This window comes from Denticeps clupeoides, chromosome 16 (genome assembly GCF_900700375.1).
Source record: "Denticeps clupeoides chromosome 16, fDenClu1.1, whole genome shotgun sequence".
Lineage (NCBI taxonomy): Eukaryota > Metazoa > Chordata > Actinopteri > Clupeiformes > Denticipitidae > Denticeps > Denticeps clupeoides.
In genome coordinates, this window is record NC_041722.1 from 20,792,228 (window position 1) to 20,818,310 (window position 26,083).

The 26,083-nt window shown below is 43.3% G+C and overlaps 1 protein-coding gene across 1 annotated transcript; it reads right to left on the reverse strand.

The window, feature by feature from the left end:
- Nucleotides 1–884: 884 nt before the first annotated feature.
- Nucleotides 885–26,083, reverse strand: LOC114765579 (uncharacterized). Its single transcript, XM_028955764.1, has 19 exons — nucleotides 25,892–26,083; nucleotides 25,453–25,797; nucleotides 24,110–24,466; nucleotides 23,936–24,022; nucleotides 23,290–23,385; nucleotides 22,892–22,984; nucleotides 22,739–22,801; nucleotides 22,520–22,636; nucleotides 22,117–22,215; nucleotides 21,541–21,654; nucleotides 21,370–21,456; nucleotides 20,951–21,040; nucleotides 19,810–19,902; nucleotides 19,631–19,714; nucleotides 19,529–19,547; nucleotides 4,179–4,212; nucleotides 3,987–4,086; nucleotides 2,918–3,420; nucleotides 885–2,826 (listed from the first exon to the last, which is right to left on the reverse strand). Exons 1-18 carry the CDS (start codon nucleotides 25,941–25,943, stop codon nucleotides 3,302–3,304), a joined length of 2,049 nt encoding a protein of 682 aa, XP_028811597.1. The 5' UTR covers nucleotides 25,944–26,083; the 3' UTR covers nucleotides 885–2,826; nucleotides 2,918–3,301.

Sequence of the window (26,083 nt, forward strand, 5' to 3'; positions counted from 1 at the left end):
GGCTGATCCAGATACAGATTCACGGGGTTTCATTTAACCTACAGGAATAAAAGTCACTACAGCTACTCTCAAATTCTAATTCAAATTTTATTTGTCACGTATACAGTCATACACGGTATGATATGCAGTGAAATGCTTTAGCGACTGAACAGACCACAATATTGCAAATATTGCAAGTAAACAATGAACCAATATGCAAATATTGCAAACATAACCAAATATTACACTTTTATGTCTTTAACATAAAACATGAAATATGCGTAACAGAAAGTGCTGGAGTGTATTGGAGTTTTATGAAGAGGAATCTCATACACGCTTTAACGGGTTTATACGAATCAGAACGTTTCTGCAGGACAAGTTTTGTGGAAGTTCCTCTACTGAACAGTAGATGGCGCCACCTGACCAGTTTACAACTGTGAATCGCAGACAGGCGTCTTTGAGCGGGATTAAAGGGGCCTGACGCCTGAAATCCAGCAGGTATGGTCATGTGGACGATGTTGCTCCATGTCCTCCTGCACCTCCGTACTGTCCCTGGTGGAGATCTGAACCTCGAATCTGGTGAACATGGAACATAACATCAAAGACCTGACGGAACAGAAACGAACAGGACAGCTTTATACATTCAACACAGGTGAAAACGATTAGGGAACATTACACATGACGTAAATGTAAAACGGACCAGAGTTTCTCCTTTCAGACCGGATCATGACACGTCCCAATCCGGCATAACGGGTTTATTTCTGAATCTCTGCCTGATTTATCACAATTCTGTACACAGCGAAGCAGAAATGAGAGAACGGGTGGTAGTAGCCTAGTGGGCAACTCGCCTATGAACCAGAAGACCCGGGTTCGAATCCCACTTACTACCATTGTGTCCCTGAGCAAGACACTTAACCCTAAATTGCTCCAGGGAGACTGTCCCTGTAACTACTGATTGTAAGTCGCTCTGGATAAGGGCGTCTGGTAAATGCTGTAAATGTAAATGTAAAGAAATGAGCCTGAACCTCCTGCTGATGGAGATGATCTGAATGTTGGTGGTTTTTTTGTGCAGGACACCTGATGGGTCAACACTGGGACGACTGTGGACTTCTATACTGATGGAGACGGAGACGGGCTCTACCACCATGTGACAGATAAACGATGAAATAACTGAAGTATTCGCTCTGCATGCTGCCCCTGCTGCTGGATCTTCACCCACGTGGTGTCCGCAGAGCTCAGATTCTGATGATCTGGTGACTGAATGTGTGAAATGAAGGAGGATTTTTGTTGAACGTGTATTGATATGAGTATTGAGTGTGTGCCGTATTAAATTAGTACTGATGCTGAACCAGCAGCTCCGCTGATCTGACTGATGTGCAGACCATCATCAGAGAAGAAGATGCAGGGGACGTCACCCACCCTTCTTCTCACCAGGTTCTCGTTACCCTGCAGCTCAGCCTCAGTGTCACCGGGAAATACCGAACGTACCTGAGGACTCGTCATGTTGGCTGCACAGAATTCTGTTGTTGGTCGTGATTTACACAGATCCTTTATTTCAAAATGCAAATACTCTGTACAGTTAAAATATTTAAATACACCAATTTTCCAAATAAAGTCTATTTCCACCATAAAAAAACAAGCACAAAGCGACTGTAAAAAAATCCAGCATGTCATAAAATTGTGAGAACTGATGAATAAAATAACAGACTGCAGGATGGAAGATGCCTAGAGGCTAAACCAGAAGACCCAGGTTCAAACCCCACTTACTACCATTGTGTCCCTGAGCAAGACACTTAACCCTGAGTGTCTCCAGGGGGGGGACTGTCCCTGTAACTACTGATTGTAAGTCGCTCTGGATAAGGGCGTCTGGTAAATGTTGGAAATGTGTCAGGATTTACTGCAGCTGAGCTCATCACCTGTACCCCAATCCTGACAATGCATAAAAACCGGAGATTTCCGCCCCTTCGGAATCTCTGGAATTTTCGGGAACTCTGTGCACGAACTTGACCTGTTTATGTTTAACGTGTATTTTTGAGTTCTGGCAATCGCCACACGCCTGCGGGTTCGTTTGTTGTTTTCGGCCACCAAGCCTCGTTTATTTGTGTTTATTGTTTATTTCTATAATAAAACTCCTTCCCAGCATGCCACACCTCTGCGTTTCCTTCCCCCGTCACTCCGTAGTCGTGACAAAATGTAAATCTCACAGCATTTAACAGATTTCCAGCTGCTCTTCCTCCTTGAGCTTCTCCTGAAGCCGTAAAGTGTCTTCAGAAGATTGTAGTCCTTGTCCAGGTCTTGACCTGCCAGGGCCTCGGCCACGTATTCCTCCACGTATTCCTCCATCCTCCGCTGCTCCGGTTCAGAAAAGGAGTAAATACGGGACCGAGGAGGGGTTTTCCCTGGCAGGAGGTCGATCGCGGTAGGTAGACACGTCGCCTTATCAACAGAGAAGGCCTCGTGCAAATCCTGAAATTCGGGGGGAATGGCGTGCGCTTACTGTGCCCGCGGGCTTTCAACCATCGTCGCGTGCACAGGAGTGAGTGGAACAAAACACCAGGACGTACATGTAGGGGACCAGGACAAAATGGTGTGTGTGTTCTAGTTTATGTGTGGGTTGTGTGTGTGTAACCAGGGCAGACCTAGTATTAGTTGGTGGGGGGACTGGGGTAAAACCATAAATGACATCTTCTCTGAATGAAAGAAAAAGGGGGTCAGTTACTACGGATAAGGGTTCGTCCCCCAACGGTCGCCCGTCCAGGGCTTGTACCGAGACAGGGGACTGCAGAGGATGGGTAGGGATAGGACAGGTAGACACAACAGCGATGAAATTACCCGCTGATCCCGAGTCTACAAGAGCAGGGAGAGAAACAGAAGGACGGTCAGCAACACACACAGACACTTGGATAAGAAATTGTCCGCTATTATTAGGGGAGAGAACCTTCCTCTCTTGGCTGGGGGGAGCGCCTCTCGTGAAGGTGGGTGTCCAGGTTGATGGCGAGGTCTATCACTTCATCCAGGCCCCGCCCAGCGTCCCGACACGCCATCTCCAGCAGGATCTCGGGCGCTAAGCCGGCCTGGAACATGGTCAGCAGCGCGTCCTCCCCCCAACCGCTCTCTGCTGCCAGGACCCGGACGCGTAGAGCGTATTTCCTGCCGGGTGGTGTGGAGGCGCTGTCCCACGGACCGCCCCTGCTCCGGCTGGTCGAACACCACTTTAAAATGGTGTATGAAGTTCGCATACGTCCTCACCTCTTCGCCCCCCTTTCTCCAGAGGGCCCCGCCCCAATCCAGAGTCGGCCCGGATAGTCTCTGCAGCATGGTGCTAATCTTCTGTTGGGAAGGGGTGGAGTCCCACTCGACCCTCAGGCTCGTCTGTGGAATCCTTCCCCACGAGCGCTCCTGCGTAAACGGCCAGGCAGCGTCGTGAGACTCCACAGGGGTCTGGGGCGTTGCACAAACAAAACACACTTCACTCCACAGACACAGCGGGGACAAGACTTCCTGATGTCCCGTTGGAGAATCGCTCTGTAGACTCTGGATCACGCGGGTCTTTTAGTAACCAGTAACATCATTACGGACACGTAATCTAGACCATGACACTGAATACATCCTGGACTTCTCCAACCCTACAACCGTAGGACTTATTATTATATCATCCCCAACCCTGCACTGACACCATTTGCAGGCTCACTCTACCCTGGAAGGGGGTCCCTCTCTCTATCTCTCCTTCCCAAGGTTTCTTCCTTTCTTTTTTTTCTCTCTCCTACAGCTTTTTTTTGTGTGGAGTTTTTCCTTGTGTGCAGAAGGGTCAAGTGTGGGGGGTGTCAACTGTAGGGCCTGTCAAAGCCCATTGAGACGTACTGTATGTGATTTTGGGCTATATAAGAAATAAATGATGTTGTTGTTGTTTTATAACGTGGCGGATTGGACGAAACCATCCCGTGAGGATCACTAGCCGTGCACAGAAAAGTGGCTTTATTCTGAATAAATGTGATAAAATGACTCACCTTCAGCAGAAGAGACAGTGGACAATCTTTTCTGATGTTGGAGAATCATCTGATCTCTGCTCACATCCAACATCTCTTCCTGTTCCACACGAGTCTGAGACTGGATGATGGAAAAGGCAGAGCTACTGCTGAGTTACGGTTCTGACATTTCGACCACTGCATGTGTCTTCTTCATAAGAAACTTCTGCTCACCTGCTGCCTGCTTCCACCACAGCAGAGAATTTCTCTGAAGACAAAATACAAGAAATTCTATCAAAATCTGATCTCTACACTCGTGTAATCCTATAAAGACTCATCATGGTGCTTCACATTACATATCAGGTCCATATTTTCTCACTGGTCATGTTACAGCTCAGCCTTAAATAAACTCATCACAACAACTCATATTCATCAGTGTGGGCGATAGAACTGGAAAAAGTACAAAACACACACCACAAACACACACACACACACACACACACCACACACAGACAGACACACACACACACCACACACACGCACACAGACACACACACACACACAGGACACAGACAGACACACACACGCGCACACACACACAGACACCACACGCCCACACACACACCACACAGACACACGCCACACACACACACACAGACAGACACACACACACGCACACACACACACACACACACACTCCCACACACACACACACACATACATACACACTCCCACACACACACACACATACATACACACTCCCACACACACACACGCACGCACATACACAAACATACACACATGCACACGCACACACACACTCTCGCACACACACATACACACACACACACACACACACTCCCACACACACACACACATACACACACACACACTCTCACACACACACACACACACACTCCCACACACACACACACACACATACATACACACTCCCACACACACACATACACAGGCACACACACCCACACACACTCTCACACATACACAGGCACACACACACACACACACTCTCACACACACGCATACACACTCCCCACACACACTCTCACACACACACGCATACACACACACACACACACACACACACACAATATAGGCCAAAAGTTTGGGGTGGAAGTAGCCTACTGGGTAACACACTCGCCTATGAACCAGAAGACCCAGGTTCAAACCCCACTTACTACCATCGGGTCCCTGAGCAAGACACTTAACCCTGAGTGTCTCCAGGGGGGGACTGTCCCTGTAACTACTGATTGTAAGTCGCTCTGGATAAGGGCGTCTGGTAAATGCTGGAAATGTAAACGTGTTTTCTTTATTTTCATGACCATTTACGTTGGTAGATTCTCACTGAAGGCACCAAAACTATGAATGAACACATCACCGGACCTGAACCCAATCCAGATGGTTTGGGGTGAGCTGGACCAACAAGTGCTAAACACCTCTGGGAACTCCTTCAAGACTGTTGGAGAAGCATTTCAGGTGACGACCTCTTGAAGCTCATCGAGAGAATGCCAAGAGTGTGTAAAGCAGTAACCAGAGCAAAGAAACTAGAATATAAAACATGTTTTCACTTATTTCACCTTTTTTTGTTAAGTACAGAACTCCACATGAAAATAAAGAAAACACATTGAATGAGAAGGTGTGTCCATACTTTTGGCCTGTACTGTGTTTGTGTGTGTGTGTGTGTGTGTGTGTGTGTGTGTGTGTGTGGTGTGGGTGTGTGTGTGTGTGTGTGTGTGTGTGTGTGTGTGTGTGAGTGCGTGTGTGTGTGTGTGTGTGTGTGAGTGGGTGTGTGTGTGTGTGTGTGTGTGTGTATGAGATACAGTATATGAAGACATATTGCAAAACCTTTTCTAAAAGGCACTTCCATTTTATACATTGAAACTTTGAAAGCTGCTGTAAGATTTTGCCACCTGCATAGTAAATAAGTGTGTACCATTATCATTTATTCAACTCAGGGGTCAGAGGTCAACTGAAAGGAAGCTGGTCAGGATTTTTCTGAAGAAAAGAAAAGTTAGACTTACCCACGTATGTAGTAAACACCTGCATGGATTCAACACCAGATGAGTTTTAATATTCAACAGTTCATATAAACTGAATTACTGATGAATATTGAGGTTACTTACATAAAGCAAGCCAGCCACAAAGCAGGAAACACTCAAACGGGAAAACCACCAAGCGCAGGTCTTCTACCGTCCGCTCTCCACGTTCTAATCATCACACATGAAACCATCATATTACATGTAAAGATCAGTTCACCATCCTGCACGGTCCACTGTGAAGAGTCCGGTGGATCATTGTTCACCTGCTTTCATTATTAGTTCTGTAGCCAGAGTGATGGAATTTACTGCACAGAGACCCACAGTTCCTGACATGTAGAGAATCCGTCGAGGTTTTTCTACAACCAACAAAACAAATCAGAAAAAAGTAGAGAAAACCTGACCTGATCCACAGAAACAACTGCTGCTTCATCTGCAAGCAGCAGCTTAGATTTGAACTCGTCCTGTAATGCCAGGAGTTCCACCAGGTGGCGCAATAGGCGAAGGTGGAGCTGAAGGTCTTTACCCTGACTTGTCCTGTAAATGAGCGTTCAGGTGACCCAACATGCTCTTCTAAAGGCGAGAAAGATGGAAAAATGTTGAGGAGGTGCGGACTCGAGTCTCTGCTCCACGGCTCAATTTAGGAAAGAGATTTCAGATAATTTGATACACATTAAATGAATTATTATTGATTTATATATTAACAATAATAATACAATTTATTGTATTATACAAAATAATTCAATATATCAATTTTGTATCAAATTATATATATGGGTGGTAGTAGCCTAGCAGGGTAACACACTCACCTATGAACCAGGTTCAAATCCCACCTACTACCATCGTGTCCCTGAGCAAGACACTTAACCCTGAGTGTCTCCAGGGGGGGGACTGTCCCTGTAACTACTGATTGTAAGTCGCTCTTGATAAGGGCGTCTGGTAAACACTGTAAATGTAAATGCAAATATATTTTACATATCAATGCATGGCTACAGGTGTACAGAGGGACGTATGACCAGAGGGACGCATGACAGGAGGGACGTATGACCGGAGGGACACATGACCGGAGGGACGCATGACCGGAGAGACGTATGAACGGAGGGACACGTATGACCGGAGGGGCGTATGACCGGAGGGACGCATGACCGGTGGAACGCATGGCTGGAGGGACGCTTGACCGGAGGGACACATGAGAGGAGGGACGCATGACCGGAGTGACGTATGACCGGAGGGATGTATGACTGGAGGGACGTATGACCGTAAATGTTGTATGTTGTAAACAAACAACAACAAGTAAACATGTGACATTGAACAACAGAACTACAGATTGTGGTGAGGACAGTACCAGCAAATTTGGGTTCAAACGCACAATCCAAAATCTCACAAAGAGACAGGATCTGAAGCAGGACGATCACAGACAGCAAACCAGCAGTCCCTGTAATCACACAGACCAACATGAGTAGCATTCAAACACCATTAGGGCTGCAACTAACGATTGTTTTAATAATCGATTAATCTGTCGATTATTTTTTATTAATCGTTGAATCGGATTTTTTAGATATTTGGACTGGAAACGAGACAAAATTATTAGGTAAGAAAAGCTATACATGACAACAGATTGAAAAATGAATGGTCCAAAAAAGGCTAGTGAATAAAAACATGTCTTTTGTCTTTTAATGCAAAGTAACTATAGCACCCCTGCTTTACTACTGTTATTAACGCGCTAACGCTAACTTGTCATGCTTGTCAAGCTGGATGACGGGTAAACATTTACATTTACAGCATTTATCAGACGCCCTTATCCAGAGCGATAATCAGTACTTACAGGGACAGTCCCCCTGGAGCAACTTAGGGTTAAGTGTCTTGCTCAGGGACACAATATGCGAGTCGTCCACGCGGAGACGCAGAGAACAGTCCGAACGCTGTTTCATCCCCCCTCCACACCTGTAGGTGGCGCTGTAAGTCCCCGTCTAGTTCTCCTCCGCGGCAAGTTAAACACCAGCGCCAGGGACATTACGTTCCTCACGTCAAAACGGAACAAAAGTAGGATTCTGTAGCGACGTCCCCTGCTGCTGAACTCCCTTCCTCCTCATCAAACACGCGTTTCAGGTGCTGGATCATTGCCGTGGTGCTCCCGTGCCGTGCCATGTCGCTTTTGCATATTTTCGCGCAGATTTCTCTGCCTCCACCACGTATCTGTCCTCTACCTCCGCTCGTTTTTTTTTATTTTTGCTCCGCGCTGTCTATGAGATGGCAAACTCTGCTAGCATCTGTGCGTGAGAGAGACCGAGAGTGTTCACTCCGCTCCGCGCTCAAATAAAGTTTTTTTTAAATAATCAAACGTCTCCGCGTTGCGCGACATAACGAATCGCTTAGGAAATTCGTTGCCAACTCTTTTTACTAATCGATTTTAATCGATTCAATCGATTCGTTGTTGCAGCCCTAAACACCATATAACATATTTCATATAAAAATAAGGCATAAATTAGGGATTAAAAGGATCTATTAAATCATTTTCATTGCTACAATTTTATTTTTAGACAAATGATCTCACTAATTATTAAGTTAGATATTTTATAATATTGTTACATATAAATATTCTATTTAAACTTTTTACATATGCATAACTCACTAGCTACATGTAACATGTTAATTGATTAAATTAAGAGCTATGGGCTTATATAAAATAAGATTATATAATTCGTACTGAAATTAATGTCATACCTTCATCATTTTTCAAGTCCTGACAGTAAACATTCAGAAAAAATGCACAGAGTAGGAGATGTGCAAGAACCAAAAATACTTTGCAAATCCTTTTTCTCTTATCTGAAACTATAAATAAGAAAAATAAGTCGTGTCTAAAAGTTATTACATTGTTATTAAGATGTAATCATGTCACTGATGTCTGACCTTGGAGACGGTGACCCCCTCTTATTTTTATATTGAACATTGAAAGTATATATATCCCCAACAGTGCCAGCTGTGCCACCAGTGCGGTTAGTAGCTGGACTGAAATCAGAAAAGAAGATGATGAGTTTACTGCACAGCAGAGATTTAAAATGAGGAAATTACATTCTTCTAAATTATGCTCTTAATTTATTTTATTTTCCACTGTCCGCTGATATTGAAAATTAAATAAATAATGTCTGACTGATACATTTTACTTACTTGGAGTTACTGATCGAGATCCAAAGAACAAGCTAAAAATGTAAAATAGATCCAAAACGGAATAAGCAGGCTCCTGATCGTCTGATGACTTTCTACATTCCAAAAATGACAAGAGTAAAAATGTTATTACCACGATGTGTTTTCCCTTCATCACACATAACTAGTTTTATTCCTCCCAAAATACAGCATCTATTTCTCAAAGAAGCCGATTATCCCATGAATCTAAAACCAATACAATTTTACAGCTTAATATTTGCAGGCATATATTTAAAAGGAAACACAATGTTAATGAGTGAATACCAGACGTTTTAGAAATAGATTCATATTTATATATTAACAACATTGGTTTCACTGTGTAACATGGTACATTTTACAATATAAATTTCAGGCAGCATTTTAGATTTTAGTAAAACTTAAAAAATGCTCTCTAACTCTTACTCACCCTTAAAACTATATAATCCAGGAAGAAATAAAACGAGCAGCATTGGAGCAAAACCACCAGTTAAAATCAATCCTTCTTTACTTTCTCTGATGTAATTCCATCTTTCATATACCAAACCTAGATTATAAAAAAGAAATATATATTAAAACAAAAGATTGTCTACACAAGCTCATGGCAGTTGAATAAGGAACATGACAGTAAAATATGAACTGAGTGAGTATTTACCAAAATGAAATATTTCTGCAGTAACAAGAGTTTCTATGTAGAAACTTGTCCTGATTAAAAATTCTGTAAATTAAACAGCATGTTAGTCTTAAAAATCGACATATATATTTTACTGTATAACATTAAACACACACAGAACTCAGGTATTTATACCAGGGAATTTATCAATATCTGGAACAACAGCAGAGAGCAGAAAGAAGCGACTCAGAAAGAGAACTGAGCAAGCGACGACCTCCCCTGTAGAACCTGCATCAGAAGGATAACATAAGACGATAAGATAATAAGACATAATAAGACGATAATGTTCATGTAAAATATTAAAATTACAGTAAGAAACATAAAAAAGTACAAAACTAGATGTGGTCATCTGATGAAGTGCAGCCCATTTACAAAATTCTTTACAATAAGAACACAGCTGGAGATCAGATCTTCCCTGATGATGACGTGTTCCACAAGTCACGTTCATAACTAGATAAATATCTTGCTGGTTTATGAATGTAAATGTTTTGGGGTCGGGGGTCTGTGTCTGCGGTAGAGAAAATGAAACGTCCTTGTCCTTTAGAACACAGTCACCTTCTTTCCACCACCAGAGCACGTAGGCGATGATCAGACAGACATTTGGACAAAAGACCAACAAGCTGTGATGCTTCAGCTCCCACTCACTCGTACCTGAGGAAGCGGGAATAAATTCACATTATAACTGCAGCAAATCCTCGTAAATAAATTTAACACGATGTCAGGAATGGAAAATAATGAGTCTTTATCTCCAACCTGAAAATAAACGGCTTCTTAAAGGTTCGATTTAATATAATAATAATATTAATAAATGATAATAATGATTAATAATACATGATACACAATAATGAGTCTTTATCTCCAACCTGAAAATAAACGGCTACTTAAAAGTTCGATTTACTATAATAATTATATTAATAAATATTAATAATGATTAATAATACATGATACGCAATAATGGAACCTTCATCCTTCCTCAGTTTTTGTGTAATTTCAGTGTATTTATCTGAATGATATCAGAATCTTTTTATTTCAAAGAGCCTGAATAAAAGATCAGAACAACTAAGAACATCATTAGAACTCATGTTCTGGGTGACAGGACGTTCTTCAGATAACTAGGACGTGGTTCTGTCTTGTCTTTACTGGCTTTTTGTTTGTCACAGTGATAAATAATCACTTTCAGGTTCCTGAAACGGTCGTTCATCTGAACCTACCTCTCATCTTCAAGGTCCAAAGCAAAAGAACAAGAACTAGAGCTGTGAAGCAGAATATCAAAACCAGGATGTGCTGCCAGGAGAAACCTGTGGGGGGACATGGTCAAGTTCTATCTTCTTATCATTTAAAACACGACTATACATCATTGGCCGCGTGATGTTTCCATAATTTACCCAGAGCTGCAGTTCTGCTGTGGTGTTGGCTGACCGGTAACTGGTGTGAACCTGACACACGTATTTCCCTTTATCTTCAGTCCTGACGTCCTTCAGCCTGAGAGAGAAGTTTCCTTTGTGGATTTCTGCAGGGAAGAGCTCGGCTCGGCCCTGATATCTCTCATGTGAAGAGTCTGGCCACGTGTTATTATCCTCGAAGAGCAGAACCAGTACGGATTCCCTGCCGGAGTCATGCTTATTCCAGGTCACCTGCTCAGGAAGGACGTGTGAGTCCACAGAGCAGCTCAGAACCACCTCCTGTCCTGCGTAGGCGAAGACAGGACGGTCTTCTCCAGTCACGACCAGACGTTCTGGAACTGAATAGAAATCGACTCGTCAGGGCAAATACAGATACGGTCCGCCTGTCTTCCTTGTTGTCTACTTGGTTTATTTGTGTCCCTTGTTTGTACTTTATGTAAAATTCTAGTTTTATTTGTGGGTGAATTGGTAGTAGTAGCCTAGTGGGTAACACACTCGCCTATGAACCAGAAGACCTGCTTGTGCGATAGCTATTGACCTCAATATTACAAATATGCAAATATTACAAATATAAACAAATATTACAAATGTATGTTTTTAAACATAAATTATATGTAACGAGTAGGGTGAAGATGTGCAAATGACTTCAATGCTTATACAGAAGCATTACGTAGCCGGTTACTTCATGTCAGTGTGTAACGTTGTTTAAATGTTACATGTTGGTTCTGGAGAAACGTTGTTTGGTTTCACTGTGTTCTGTCTAACATGCATGTAGCTGCAATGACAATTAAGCTCAACGTGATCTTGAACGTCCCTGGATGTGTGGTTTGTCTCTACTGTCTGCCCACCAGTTCAGACTATCCTGTGTGGGAGGAGCTAAGAGACTCCACCTCCTAGCTGGTGATGAAGGTGACTTAGTCCCAGGGGATGAACAGCTAAGCCACGCCCACATGTTTCCACCATTATCCCACTTGTGTGTACAATAGACATATTGCAGTCACATATGCAGAGAACATTAAATAAAAGTTTCTATTCATTCATTTCTATTCTGCTGTCAACATCTGCATACAGGAAGTGTTTAATTAATAATCAGAATCAGAATCAGACAACTTTACCAATCCCGAAGGAAATTAATGAAGGATGTGGAATAAACGCTCACCAACATGCTGGATGAGGGCCGTGGCGTCTCCGTACTCGGTGTCTGTATGAACTGAACATCTGTACGTTCCAGCATCAGCAGGTGTAACGTTGGTGAGGAACAGAGAGAAGTTTCCTCTGCTGATCTCCTCGGTGAAGAAGTGAGCTCTGTTCCTGAACTTCGGCTCCTGAGACTCTCCTCTCACTTCTCCATCCTGGAACAGGAGCACTACGGTCTCTGGATCGGTTCTCTTCCACAGCACCTCCAGCTCCTCCAGAAGTACGGGGGTCCCTACAGAACAGGGCAGCAGCACAGAGTCCCCCAGCTGGACCTGGAGAGGACCTGAGGGACCCTTAACATGGAGACCTGGGACAGACAGAGTAGACAAGCCCTCACGTTCTCATGCGTATTAAACTACATGTACAGAAGATATGAAAATCTGGTACCTTCAAATCCAACGATAACCGACAAAACGACGAGACACAGCAGGGCTCTCATTTCTCTGGAGCTTCAACCAGAATAAAACCACCACGGATTGCAGATAAAGACACAATAAAATAAAACGAGAGTTACTTTCGCTTTTGGTGAGAAGAATGGACCGCGCATGCGCAGCTCTGTGGGGCGGACAGTTCGGAAAACCGAAATACGAGAGCTTCGCTGAGAAGGTGCAAATAGAGGTGAAATACACGGTTATAAACGTGATCGTCATGAAGCAAACTGGCTGATCCAGGTACAGATTCACGGGGTTTCATTTAACCTACAGGAATAAAAGTCACTACAGCTACTCTCAAATTCTAATTCAAATTTTACTTGTCACGTACACAGTCGTACACGGTATGATATGCAGTGAAATGCTTTAGCGACTGAACAGACCACAATATTGCAAATATTGCAAGTAAACAATGAACCAATATGCAAATATTGCAAACATAACCAAATATTACACTTTTATGTCTTTAACATAAAACATGAAATATGTGTAACAGAAAGTGCTGGAGTGTATTGGAGTTTTATGAAGTAGAATCTCATACACGCTTTAACGGGTTTATACGAATCAGAACGTTTCTGCAGGACAAGTTTTGTGGAAGTTCCTCCACTGAACAGTAGATGGCGCCACCTGACCAGTTTACAACTGTGAAACCCAGACAGGCGTCTTTGAGCGGGATTAAAGGGGCCTGACGCCTGAAATCCAGCAGGTATGGTCATGTGGACGATGTTGCTCCATGTCCTCCTGCACCTCCGTACTGTCCCTGGTGGAGATCTGAACCTCGATTCTGGTTTATGTTCAGCTCCTACTGAAGACACCACTGGACACTCCTGCTCAGTAAAATTTTAGTGAATTATAAAAAGTGAACCTGTAATAAAGTAATAAAGTGAAGTGATTGTCATTGTGATACACAGCAGCACAGCACACAGTGCACACAGTGAAATTTGTCCTCTGCGTGTAACTCATCACCCTGAGTGAGCAGTGGGCACCATGACAGGCGCCCGGGGAGCAGTGTGTGGGGACGGTGTTTTGCTCAGTGGCACCTCAGTGGCACCTTGTAAAATGTAAAATTTCATCTATAAAAATCGAGAGCAGATGTGGCCTAAAAAATTACGAGAATTAAAAATGAACTAAAAATAAACAATATGCAATTAACAAGCAATATGTCTCAACTCCCGGCCGGCTGAGAATAAAATTCTGTGTCAGGACGAGTTGGGGTCCCGGGGAAAAAATTCAGCCGTGTCTCTTGTGACATTTGTACGGAATAAAACAAAATACGTCATTTTGTACAGAACAAAGTCACAAACAAAGTCTCAATGGGCTCTCTGGACATGAGGAACCACCAGAAAACTCCCATGGAAGAAACCTTGAGAAGGAGTAGCTAAGATAAGATAAGATAAGATAAACCTTTATTAGTCCCACAAGTGGGAAATTGCAATTGTCACGTGGATAGAAGCAGAAGGTAATAGCAGCACAAAAAATAAGATAAATATGTATCTGTATATATCTACAAATTTACAATTTAAACAATTTACAATTTAACAAAATGTACCAAAGTGTGTGTTTGTCTGTGTGTGGGTGGTCAGTGTTGAGGTCTTTGTTATAGAGTCTGACAGCGTTTGGAAGAAAAGACCTTCTGAACCTCTCCTTCCCACATCGTGGGTGCAGCAGCCTGCCACTGAAGGAGCTGCTCAGTGCTGTCAGAGGTTCCTGCATGGGGTGGGAGATGTTGTCCACCATTCTCCTGTCACTCACCACCTCCACTGGGTCCAAAGGGCATCCTAGAACAGAGCTGGCCCTCCGGATCAGCCTGTTCAGCCTCTTCCTGTCCCCAGTGGAGATGCTGCTACCCCAGCAGACCACACTGTGAAAGATGGCTGATGCCACTACAGAGTCATAGAAGGTCTTTAGGAGTGACCCCTGTACTCCAAAAGACCTCCGCAGCAGGTACAGCCTGCTCTGCCCTTTTTTATAAAGTGCATTCGTGTTATGAGTCCAGTCCAGTTTATTGTTCAGGTGAACACCGAGGTACTTGTAGCTCTCCACTGCCTCAATGGCCATACCCTGGATGTCCAGTGGTTGCAGTGGAGGATGTTTGTGCCTGCAGAAGTCTACCACCAGCTCTTTGGTTTTTCCAGTGTTGATCTGGAGGTAGTTCTGCTGGCACCAGTCCACAAAGTCCCTTGTCAGTTCTAGGTACTTCCTGTTGTCTTCATCAGTGATCAGGCCGACTATTGCAGAGTCATCAGAGAACTTCTGCAGGAAGCAGTTGGTGGAGTTGTGTGAGAAGTCTGCAGTGTAGATTGTGAAGAGGAACGGCGCCGGCCCCCGTACTGCAGACAACCGTGTCTGACACACAGCCCTGAGTTCTCACATACTGTGGTCGGTTAGTGAGGTAGTCCAGGATCCATGTGGCTAGGTGAAGGTCCACTCCTGTGGACTCCAGCTTGGCCCTCAGGATTGTGGGTAAGATGGTGTTGAAAGCACTGGAGAAATCAAAGAACATGATTCTCACAGTGCTCCTAGCGGTCTCCAGGTGAGAGAGGGAACGATGTAGGAGGTGGATGATGGCATCATGATGGCATCATCCACTCCAATGCCAGGCTGGTAAGCAAACTGAAGCGGGTCCGGTGATGAGCTCACCAGGGGCCGAAGTCAGCGGTGTGAAGTGTAGAGGAGGTGTGAATAGAGGTGGGGCTGGGGGGTGTAGAGGAGGTGTGAATAGAGGTGGGGGTGTCTACAGCAGGCGTTAAGGGCTGCATCAGAGAGGAAAGTTTGGGGGTAGAGTCAGTGTTAGATGAATCAAACCAGTTGAAAAAGTGATTCAGCTCATTTGCCCACCTCACATCCCCCACCGGCAGAGAGTTCTTTTCTTTGTGGCCTGAGATGGTTCTGAGGCCCTTCCAGACTTCTGCTGGAGCTGGTTTTCCATCCTCTGCCTGTAGCTGTCCTTTCCATCCCTGATTAGTTTTTTTTTTTAATTCCCTCTGCACCCTTTTCAGCTCCTCCTTGTCTCCTGATTTGAAGGCCCTCCTCTTCTGCTTGAGGACGGCCTTGATTTCTGGTGTAATCCAGGGTTTGTTGTTGGGGTAGCACCGTACAGTCTTGGTGGGTACGGTGTTATCCACACAGAAGTTTATGTATTCGGTAATGCATGTCACAAGGCTGTCGATGTCCTCCCCATGGTCGTCACACAGCACATCCCACACAGTCGACTCAAAACCGTCCTTTAGAGCCTCCTCGCTCTCCTCAGACCATCCCTGTACTGTGCGGGTGACTGCTGGCTCCCTGCGCACTAAGGGCTGGTACACTGGGACGAGGTGCACCAGGTTGTGATCAGATCTTCCCTGGGGAGGGAGTGGTGATGAGCTGTATGCCTCTTTTGTGTTGGCATACAGTACGTCTCTGTTCTATTGTCTCTGGTGGTGCATGTCACATGCTGGGTGAAGGTGGGCAGTGTGGAGACCAGTGACACCCGATGTTAAAAACAGAGCTTGTGAGGATTGTGTCTGCAGTCTGCTGACCACAGAGTGGAGAGAGTCACAGGCTGTCACGGCGGGCTGCCACTCGCCGGGGCGCCGGGGACGCGGGTCGCAGCTCGGGGAGGGACGAGATTCCAGAGCAGCCAGAGCAGCAGTGGACATTAACAAGAGATTCGCCGAGACGCTGTATCTCCTCTACTCCAGAAGTGTCATCGTGTCAACACTGTCACCACAGTCAGAAATGCCATTTAAATCACGATTTTCACAAATCCCATCACTTTACTCACCATTTTCTCAGAAATGTGCACACCAGTCTTACATATCAGTGTCTGATATTGATGATCAAGATTTATATTCGGGCCGATGCTGTAGGCCACCAGCAGACTTAGGAACAGCTTTGTTCCCAGAGTTGTCTCCCTGCTGAACTCCTCTGCCCCCCCATACACTCCTGATAACCACCGTACTACCTAATCTTGCACATTTTTGCACATAATCATTGCACTACATTCTACATAGAATTCTGACTATACACATTTTTTTACATAAATATGTTCATATTTATCCATGTCCTGTACATATCACCTTATGTATATACATAACTTATTTGACCTTTATCCTGCACTTGCTGCATATTGCACTTCTGGTTAGACCTAAACTGCATGACAATAAAGTTGCAGCTGAGATCTTCCAGGTTCTGGGCATCCGCCTCACCAGGTCCATCCACAAGGTAAACCAGAACAACCCCTCCAGCTCTACACGAGTGTGGACGATGCATCAAGCCGACAGTCTCATCCTGTCACGACCATGGTGGCATGACGAAGCAGGTGAACAGAAGTGATGACAAGGAGGTGACAAGATGATGAGATTTCAGACAAATCTAACACTTACACACGCACATGCGTACACATTGCACAAAACAATACAAATATATATATATATATACATTATAATTTTTTTCTTTGTCTAGCACTTAACAATCTCTGAGCATGCCTTATCAGGGCTCTTAGTTTTGTAAACTCAAAACTCTATAGAAATCGAACGAGAATTGCTGGTGTCTTCCTTGGATAAAAGTGTCTGCAAAATAAAGTAAAGTAAAGTAAAGTAAAGATGACGAGGAAGGAATGACGCAATCACTCAACGTCACGAAACCGGGGTTTAATGGTGAAGCACAGGACAGGGGAGACATCCAATGACGCTGGTGAACATGGAAATAACATCAACATCAAAGACCTGATGGCGAACAGAAACGAACAGGACAGCTTTATACATTCAACACAGGTGAAAACTGTAATGTTAGGGAACATTACACATGACGTAAAGCTACAGACAGCTTTACGTCACAGCTTTATGTCACAACAGCTACAGACAGGGAGTACATAGAACTGACAAGGGACTTTGTGGACTGGTGCCAGCAGAACTACCTCCAGATCAACACTGGAAAAACCAAAGAGCTGGTGGTAGACTTCCGCAGGCACAAACATCCTCCACTGCAACCACTGGACATCCAGGGTATGGCCATTGAGGCAGTGGAGAGCTACAAGTACCTTGGTGTCCACCTGAACAATAAACTGGACTGGACTCATAACATGAATGCACTTTATAAAAAAGGGCAGAGCAGGCTGTACCTGCTGCGGAGGTCTTTTGGGGTACAGGGGCCACTCCTAAAGACTTTCTATGACTCTGTAGTGGCATCAGCCATCTTTCACGGTGTGGTCTGCTGGGGTAGCAGCATCTCCGCTGGGGACAGGAAGAGGCTGAACAGGCTGATCCGGAGGGCCAGCTCTGTTCTAGGACGCCCTCTGGACCCAGTGGAGGTGGTGAGTGACAGGAGAATGGTGGACAACATCTCCCACCCCATGCAGGAACCTCTGACAGCACTGAGCAGCTCCTTCAGTGGCAGGCTGCTGCACCCACGATGTGGGAAGGAGAGGTTCAGAAGGTCTTTTCTTCCAAACGCTGTCAGACTCTATAACAAAGACCTCACAGCTGACCACACACACACAGACAAACACACACATTTTGGCACATTCTGTTAAATTGTTAACTGTTTAAATTGTAAATTTGTAGATATATACAGATACATATTTATCTTATTTTTTGTGCTGCTATTACCTTCTGCTTCGATCCACTTTCTGCCGTGACAATTGCAATTTCCCACTTGTGGGACTAATAAAGGTATACATAAGACTGACCAGAGTAACCCCTTTCAGACCGGATCATGACACGTCCCAATCCGGCATAACGGGTTTATTTCTGAATCTGTGACTAATTTATCACAATTCTGTACACAGCGAAGCAGAAATGAGCCTGAACCTCCTGCTGATGGAGTTGATCTGAATGTTGGTGTTTTTTTTGTGCAGGACACCTGATGGGTCAACACTGGGACGAATGAGGACTTCTATACTGATGGAGACGGAGACGGGCTCTACCACCATGTGACAGATAAACGCTGAAATAACTGAAGTATTCGCTCTGCATGCTGCCCCTGCTGCTGGATCTTCACCCACGTGGTGTCCGCAGAGCTCAGATTCTGATGATCTGGTGACTGAAGACAAAATACAAGAAATTCTATCAAAATCTGATCTCTACTTGTGTAATCCTATCCTGTGTGTGTGTATGTGTGTGTGTGTGTGTGTGTGAGAGTGTGTGAGAGTGAGTGTGTGTGTGAGTGTGTATATATGTGTGTGTGTAGGTGTGTGAGTATGTGTGTGTGTGTGTGAGAGTGAGTCTGTGTGTGTGAGTGTGTGTATGTGTGTGTGTGAGAGTGTGTGTGTATTTGTGTGTGTGTGTCTGTGTGTGTGTGTGAGTGTGTGTGATAGTGTGTGTGTGTGTGTGTGTGTGTGTGAGTGTGTGTATGTGTGTGTGAGTGTGTGGGAGTGTATATGTGTGTGTGAGAGTGAGTGTGTGAGTGTGTATATATGTGTGTGTATGTGTGTGTGTGTGTGTATATGTATATGAGATACACTATATGAATACATATTGCAAAACATTTTCTAAAATGCACTTCCATTTTATACACTGAAACTTTGAAAGCTGCTGTAAGATTTTGCCACCTGCATAGTAAATAAGTGTGTACCATTATCAATTATTCAACTCAGAGGTCAGAGGTCAACTGAAAGGAAGCTGGTCAGGATTTTTCTGAAGAAAAGAAAAGTTAGACTTACCCACGCATGTAGTAAACACCTGCATGGATTCAACACCAGATGAGTTTTAATATTCAACAGTTCATATAAACTGAATTACTGATGAATATTGAGGTTACTTACATAAAGCAAGCCAGCCACAAAGCAGGAAACACTCAAACGGGAAAACCACCAAGCGCAGGTCTTCTACCGTCCGCTCTCCACGTTCTAATCATCACACATGAAACCATCATATTACATGTAAAGATCAGTTCACCATCCTGCACGGTCCACTGTGAAGAGTCCGGTGGATCATTGTTCACCTGCTTTCATTATTAGTTCTGTAGCCAGAGTGATGGAATTTACTGCACAGAGACCCACAGTTCCTGATATGTAGAGAATCCGTCGAGGTTTTTCTACAACCAACAAAAAACAAATAAGAATAAAGTAGAGAAAACCTGACCTGATCCACAGTAACAACTGCTGCTTCATCTGGTTAACAAGATATAATTATTCATAATTGGACCACTATTATTCTTCATTTATACAAGCAATAGTGACAGTAACATACGGGAGGACAAATCTTACAATCTCACAAGAGTGGGCATTTAAACGAAGTCATTTCTGTCCTGTGGAGCCTAAGACCAGGGGTGGGTCCTTTTAATCCAGCCCGCTGAAGATTGGTGTAGAACTGTCGAAATAAAGTCCTAATTATGATGCCTCTCATAATCCCCTGGAGGGACGTATGACCAGAGGGACGCATGACCGGAGGAACGTATGACCAGAGGGAAGTATGACCGGAAGAAACGTATGACCGGAGGAACGTATGACCAGAGGGACGCATGACCGGAGAGACGCATGACCGGAGGGACAGATGACCGGAGGAAGACATGACCAGAGGGACGCATGACTGGAGGGACGTATGACCGGAGGGATGCATAACCGGAGGGACGCATGACCGGAGGAAAACATGACCAGAGGGACGCATGACTGGAGGGACACATGACCGAAGGAACTCATGACTGATGGGACATATGACCGGAGGAAGGCATGACCAAACGGACGCATGACCAGAGGGACGCATGACCGGAGGGACGTATGAAGAGAGGGACGAATCACTGGAGGGATGAATGACCGGAGGAACGTTTGACCGGAGGGACGAATGACCGGAGGGACACATATGACCAGAGGGACGTATGACCGGAGGAAGTCATGACCGAAGGGACGCATGACCAGAGGGATGCATGACCGGAGGGACGTATGACAAGAGGGATGAATGACCGGAGGGATAAATGACAGGAGGGACGTTTGACCGGAGGGACACATATGACCGGAGGGACGAATGACCGGTGGGACGTTTGACCAGAAGTCTGCGGAACTGAATTTGTTTTGCATTAAACAAACAACAACAAGTAAACATGTGACAGTGAACAACAGAACTACAGATTGTGGTGAGGACAGTACCAGCAAATTTGGGTTCAAACCCGAGATCCAAAATCTCACAAAGACACAGGATCTGAAGCAGGACAAATACAGACAGCAAACCAGCAGTCCCTGTAATCACACAGACCAACATGAGTAACATTCAAACACCATATAACATATTTCATATAAAAATAAAGCATAAATTTGGGATTAAAAGGATCTATTAAATCATTTTCATTGCTACAATTTTATTTTTTGATGAATGATCCCACTAATTATCAGATAATCGTTGATATTTTATAATATTGTTACATATAAATATCCTATTTAAACTTTTTACATATGCATAACTCACTAGCTACATGTAAAATGTTAATTGATTAAATTTAAGAGCTATGGGCTCTTATGCACTCTTTATATAAGATTATATAATTTGTAATTAAATAAAAATATCATACCTTCATCATTCATCAAGTGCTGACAGTAAAAATACAGAAAAACCGCACAGAGTAGGAGATGTGCAATAAAAAAGTAAACGCTTTTATCTGAAACCATAAATAAGAAATATAAGTCGTGTATAAAAGTTATGACATGATTATTAAGCTGTAATCATGTCACTGATGTATGACCTTGGAGACGGTGACACCCTCTTATTCCTATATTGAACCTTAAAAGTATATATATCAACGTTCCCATCAGTACCAACAGTACCAGCAGTGCCATCAGTGCGGTTAGTAGCTGGGCTGAAATCAGAAAAGAAGATGATGAGTTTACTGCACAGCAGAGATTTAAAATGAGAAAATTACATTCTTCAGAATTATGCTCTAAATTTATTCCAGTTTATTTTCAAATTCAATTTTTTTTTGTCACATACATAGTCATACACGGTATGATATGCAGTGAAATGCTTTTTGCGACTACTACAGACCACAGTATTGCAAATGTTGCAAGTATACAATGAACCAATATGCAAATATTGCAAACATAACCAAATATTACACTTTTACGTCTTTAACATAAAATATGTGTAACTGGTAGGGTGAAGGTGTGCAAATGAGTTAAAAACAATGTTTAAAGAAAAGAGAAAAAGAGCCATAAAAAAGAGCAGTAAAGTAAAAAGCGCAAAGTGATTTTGTGCAAATTTTCCACTTTCCCCTGATATTGAAAATTAAATAAATAATGTCTGACTGATATATTTTACTTACTTTCATTTCCAGATCGAGATGCAAAGAACAAGCTTAAAATGTAAAATAGATCCAAAAACAGAATAAGGAAGCTTCTGAACGTCCGATGTCTTCTAGTTTCTACATTTAAAAAATGACAAGAGTAAAAATGTTATTACCACGATGTGTTTTCCCTTCATCACACACATATCTAGTTTTATTCCTCCCAAAATACAGCATCTATTTCACAAAGAAGCCGATTATCCCATGAATCTAAAACCAATAAAATTTAATAGTTTTAATAGTGACAAAAAAGATTCATGTGTTATTTATATTTATATATTAAGAATATTGGTTTTACAGCGTACTGTATAATATGGGACATTTTACAATATACATTTCAGGCAGCATTTTAGATCAGAAATGCTCTCTAACTCTTACTCACCCTTAAAACTACATAATCCAACCAGAAAGAAAATGAGCAGGAATGTAGTAATAAGACCTGTTACAATCGATCCTGCTTTAAGTTCTCTGATGTAATTCCATCTTTCATATAACAAACCTAGTATATAAAAAGGAAATATATATTAAAACAAAAGAAGCTCATGGCAGTTGAATAAGGAACATGACAGTAAAATATGAACTGAAGTGAGTGAGTATTTACCAAAACAAAATATTCCTGCAGCAACACCAGTTTCTATGTAGAAACTCGTCCTGATTAAAAATTCTGTAAATTAAACAGCATGTTAGTCTTAAAAATCGACATACATATTTTATTGTATAACAGTAAACACACACAGAACTCAGGTATTTATACCAGGGAATTTATCATTATCTGGAACAACAGCAGAGAGCAGAAAGAAGCGACTCAGAAAGAGAACTGAGCAAGAGACCACCTCCCCTGTAGAACCTGCATCAGAAAGATGACATAAGACGATAAGATAATAAGACATAATAAGACGATAATGTTCATGTAAAATATTAAAATTACAGTAAGAAACATAAAACAGTACAAAACTAGATGTGGTCATCTGATGAAGTGCAGCCCATTTACAAATTTCTTTACAATAAGAACACAGCTGGAGATCAGATCTTCCCTGATGATGACGTGTTCCACAAGTCACGTTCATAACTAGATAAATATCTTGCTGGTTTATGAATGTAAATGTTTTGGGGTCGGGGGTGTGTGTCCTTTGTCCTTTAGAACACAGTCACCTTCTATCCACCACCAGAGCACGTAGGCGATGATCAGACAGACATTTGGACAAAAGACCAACAAGCTGTGATGCTTCAGCTCCCACCCACTCGTACCTGAGGAAGCGGGAATAAATTCACATTATAACTGCAGCAAATCCTCGTAAATAAACTTAACATGATGTCAGGAACGGAAATAATGAGTCTTTATCTCCAACCTGAAAATAAACGGCTTCATAAAAGTTTGATTTAATATAATAATAATAATATTAATAATGATTAATAATGATTAATAATACATGATACACAATAATGAGTCTTTATCTCCAACCTGAAAATAAACGGCTTCATAAAAGTTCGATTCAATATAATAATAATAATATTAATAAATATTAATAATGATTAATAATACATGATCTGCAATAATGGAACCTCCATCCTTCCATCAGTTTTTGTGTAATTTCAGTGTATTTATCTGAATGGGCCAGAATCTTTTTATTTCAAAGAGCCTGAATAAAAGATCAGAACAACAACTCATGTTCTGGGTGACAGGACGTTCTTCAGATAACTAGGACGTGGTTCTGTCTTGTCTTTACTTGCTTTTTGTTTGTCAAAGTGACAAATAATCACTTTCAGGTTCCTGAAACCGTCATTCATCTGAACCTACCTCTCATCTTCAAGGTCCAAAGCAAAAGAACAAGAACTAGAGCTGTGAAGCAGAATATGAAAACCAGGATGTGCTGCCAGGAGAAACCTGTGGGGGGACATGGTCAAGTTCTATCTTCTTATCATTTAAAACACGACTATACATCATTGGCCGCGTGATGTTTCCATAATTTACCCAGAGCCTGCAGTTCTGCTGTGGTGTTGGCTGACAGGTAACTGGTGTGAACATGACACACGTAGTCCCCTTTATCTTCAGTCCTGACGTCCTTCAGCCTGAGAGAGAAGTTTCCTTTGTGGATTTCTGCAGGGAAGAGCTCGGCTCGGCCCTGATATCTCTCATGTGAAGAGTCTGGCCACGTGTTATTATCCTCGAAGAGCAGAACCAGTACGGATTCCCTGCCGGAGTCACGCTTATTCCAGGTCACCTGCTCAGGAAGGACGTGTGAGTCCACAGAGCAGCTCAGAACCACGTCCTGTCCCACGTAGGCGAAGACAGGACGGTCTTCTCCAGTCACGACAAGACGTTCTGGAACTGAATAGAAATCGACTCGTCAGGGCAAATACAGATATGGTCCGCCTGTCTTCCTTGTTGTCTACTTGGTTTATTTGTGTCCCTTGTTTGTACTTTATGTAAAATTCTAGTTTTATTTGTGGGTGCATGGGTGCTAGTAGCCTAGTGGGGTAACCAGAAGACCCAGGTTCAAACCCCACTTACTACCATCGTGTCCTTGAGCAAGACACTTAACCCTGAGTGTCTCCAGGGGGGGACTGTCCCTGTAACTACTGATTGTAAGTCACTCTGGATAAGGACGTCTGCTAAATGCTGTAAATGTAAATTTGTCACGTACACAGTCGTACACGGTATGATATGCAGTGAAATGCTTGTGCGATTGCTATTGACCTCAATATTACAAATATTACAAATATGCAAATATTGCAAATATTACAATTTCATGTTTTAAAACATATATTATATGTAACAAGTAGGGTGAAGATGTGCTAATGACTTCAATGCTTATACAGAAGCATTACGTAGTCGGTTACTTCATGTCAGTGTGTAACGTTGTTTAAATGTTACATGTTGGTTCTGGAGAAACGTTGTTTGGTTTCACTATGTTCTGTCTAACATGCATGTAGCTGAAATGACAATAAAGCTCAAAATGAACTCGAACGTCCCTGGATGTGTGGTTTGTCACTCCTGTCTGCCCACCAGTTCAGACTATCCTGTGTGGGAGGAGCTAAGAGACTCCACCTCCTAGCTGGTGATGAAGGTGACTTAGTCCCAGGGGATGAACAGCTAAGCCACGCCCACATATTTTCCACTATTATCCCAGTACTTGTGTGTACAATAGACATATTGCAGTCACATATGCAGATAACATTGAATAAAATTTTCTATTCTATATTCATTTCTATTCTGCTGTCAACATCTGCATACAGGAAGTGTTTAATTAATAATCAGGATCAGAATCAGAAAACCCTGTTCCCATTAATGAAGGATGTGGAATAAACGCTCACCAACATGCTGGATGAGAGCCGTGGCGTCTCCGTACTCGGTGTCTGTATGAACTGAACATCTGTACGTTCCAGCATCAGCAGGTGTAACGTTGGTGAGGAACAGAGAGAAGTTTCCTCTGCTGATCTCCTCGGTGAAGAAGTGAGCTCTGTTCCTGAACTCCGGCTCCTGAGACTCTCCTCTCACTTCTCCATCCTGGAACAGGAGCACCACGGTCTCTAGATCGGTTCTCTTCCACAGCACCTCCAGCTCCTCCAGAGGTACGGGGGTCCGTACAGAACAGGGCAGCAGCACAGAGTCCCCCAGCTGGACCTGGAGAGGACCTGAGGGACCCTCAACCTGGAGACCTGGGACAGACAGAGTAGACAAGCCCTCACATGAAATTCCACACCTTCTCATGCGTATTAAACTACATGTGCAGAAGACATGAAAATCTGGTACCTTCAAATCCAACGACAACCGACAAAACGACGAGATACAGCAGGGCTCTCATTTCCCTGGAGCTTCAACCAGAATAAAACCGCCACGGATTGCAGATAAAGACACAATAAAATAAAACGAGAGTTACTTTCGCTTTTGGTGAGAAGAATGGACCGCGCATGCGCAGCTCTGTGGGGCGGACAGTTCGAGAAG

Coding starts and splice junctions, on each gene's coding strand:
- LOC114765579 (XM_028955764.1), bottom strand. CDS start 25,943: ATGAGAGCCCTGCTGTATCTCGTCGTTTTGTCGGTTGTCGTTGGATTT. Junction 25,798..25,891: donor GGTTGTCGTTGGATTTGAAG/GTACCAGATTTT, acceptor TGTCTGTCCCAG/GTCTCCAGGTTGAGGGTCCC. Junction 22,985..23,289: donor GCTCTGGTGGTGGATAGAAG/GTGACTGTGTTC, acceptor TTTCTGATGCAG/GTTCTACAGGGGAGGTGGTC.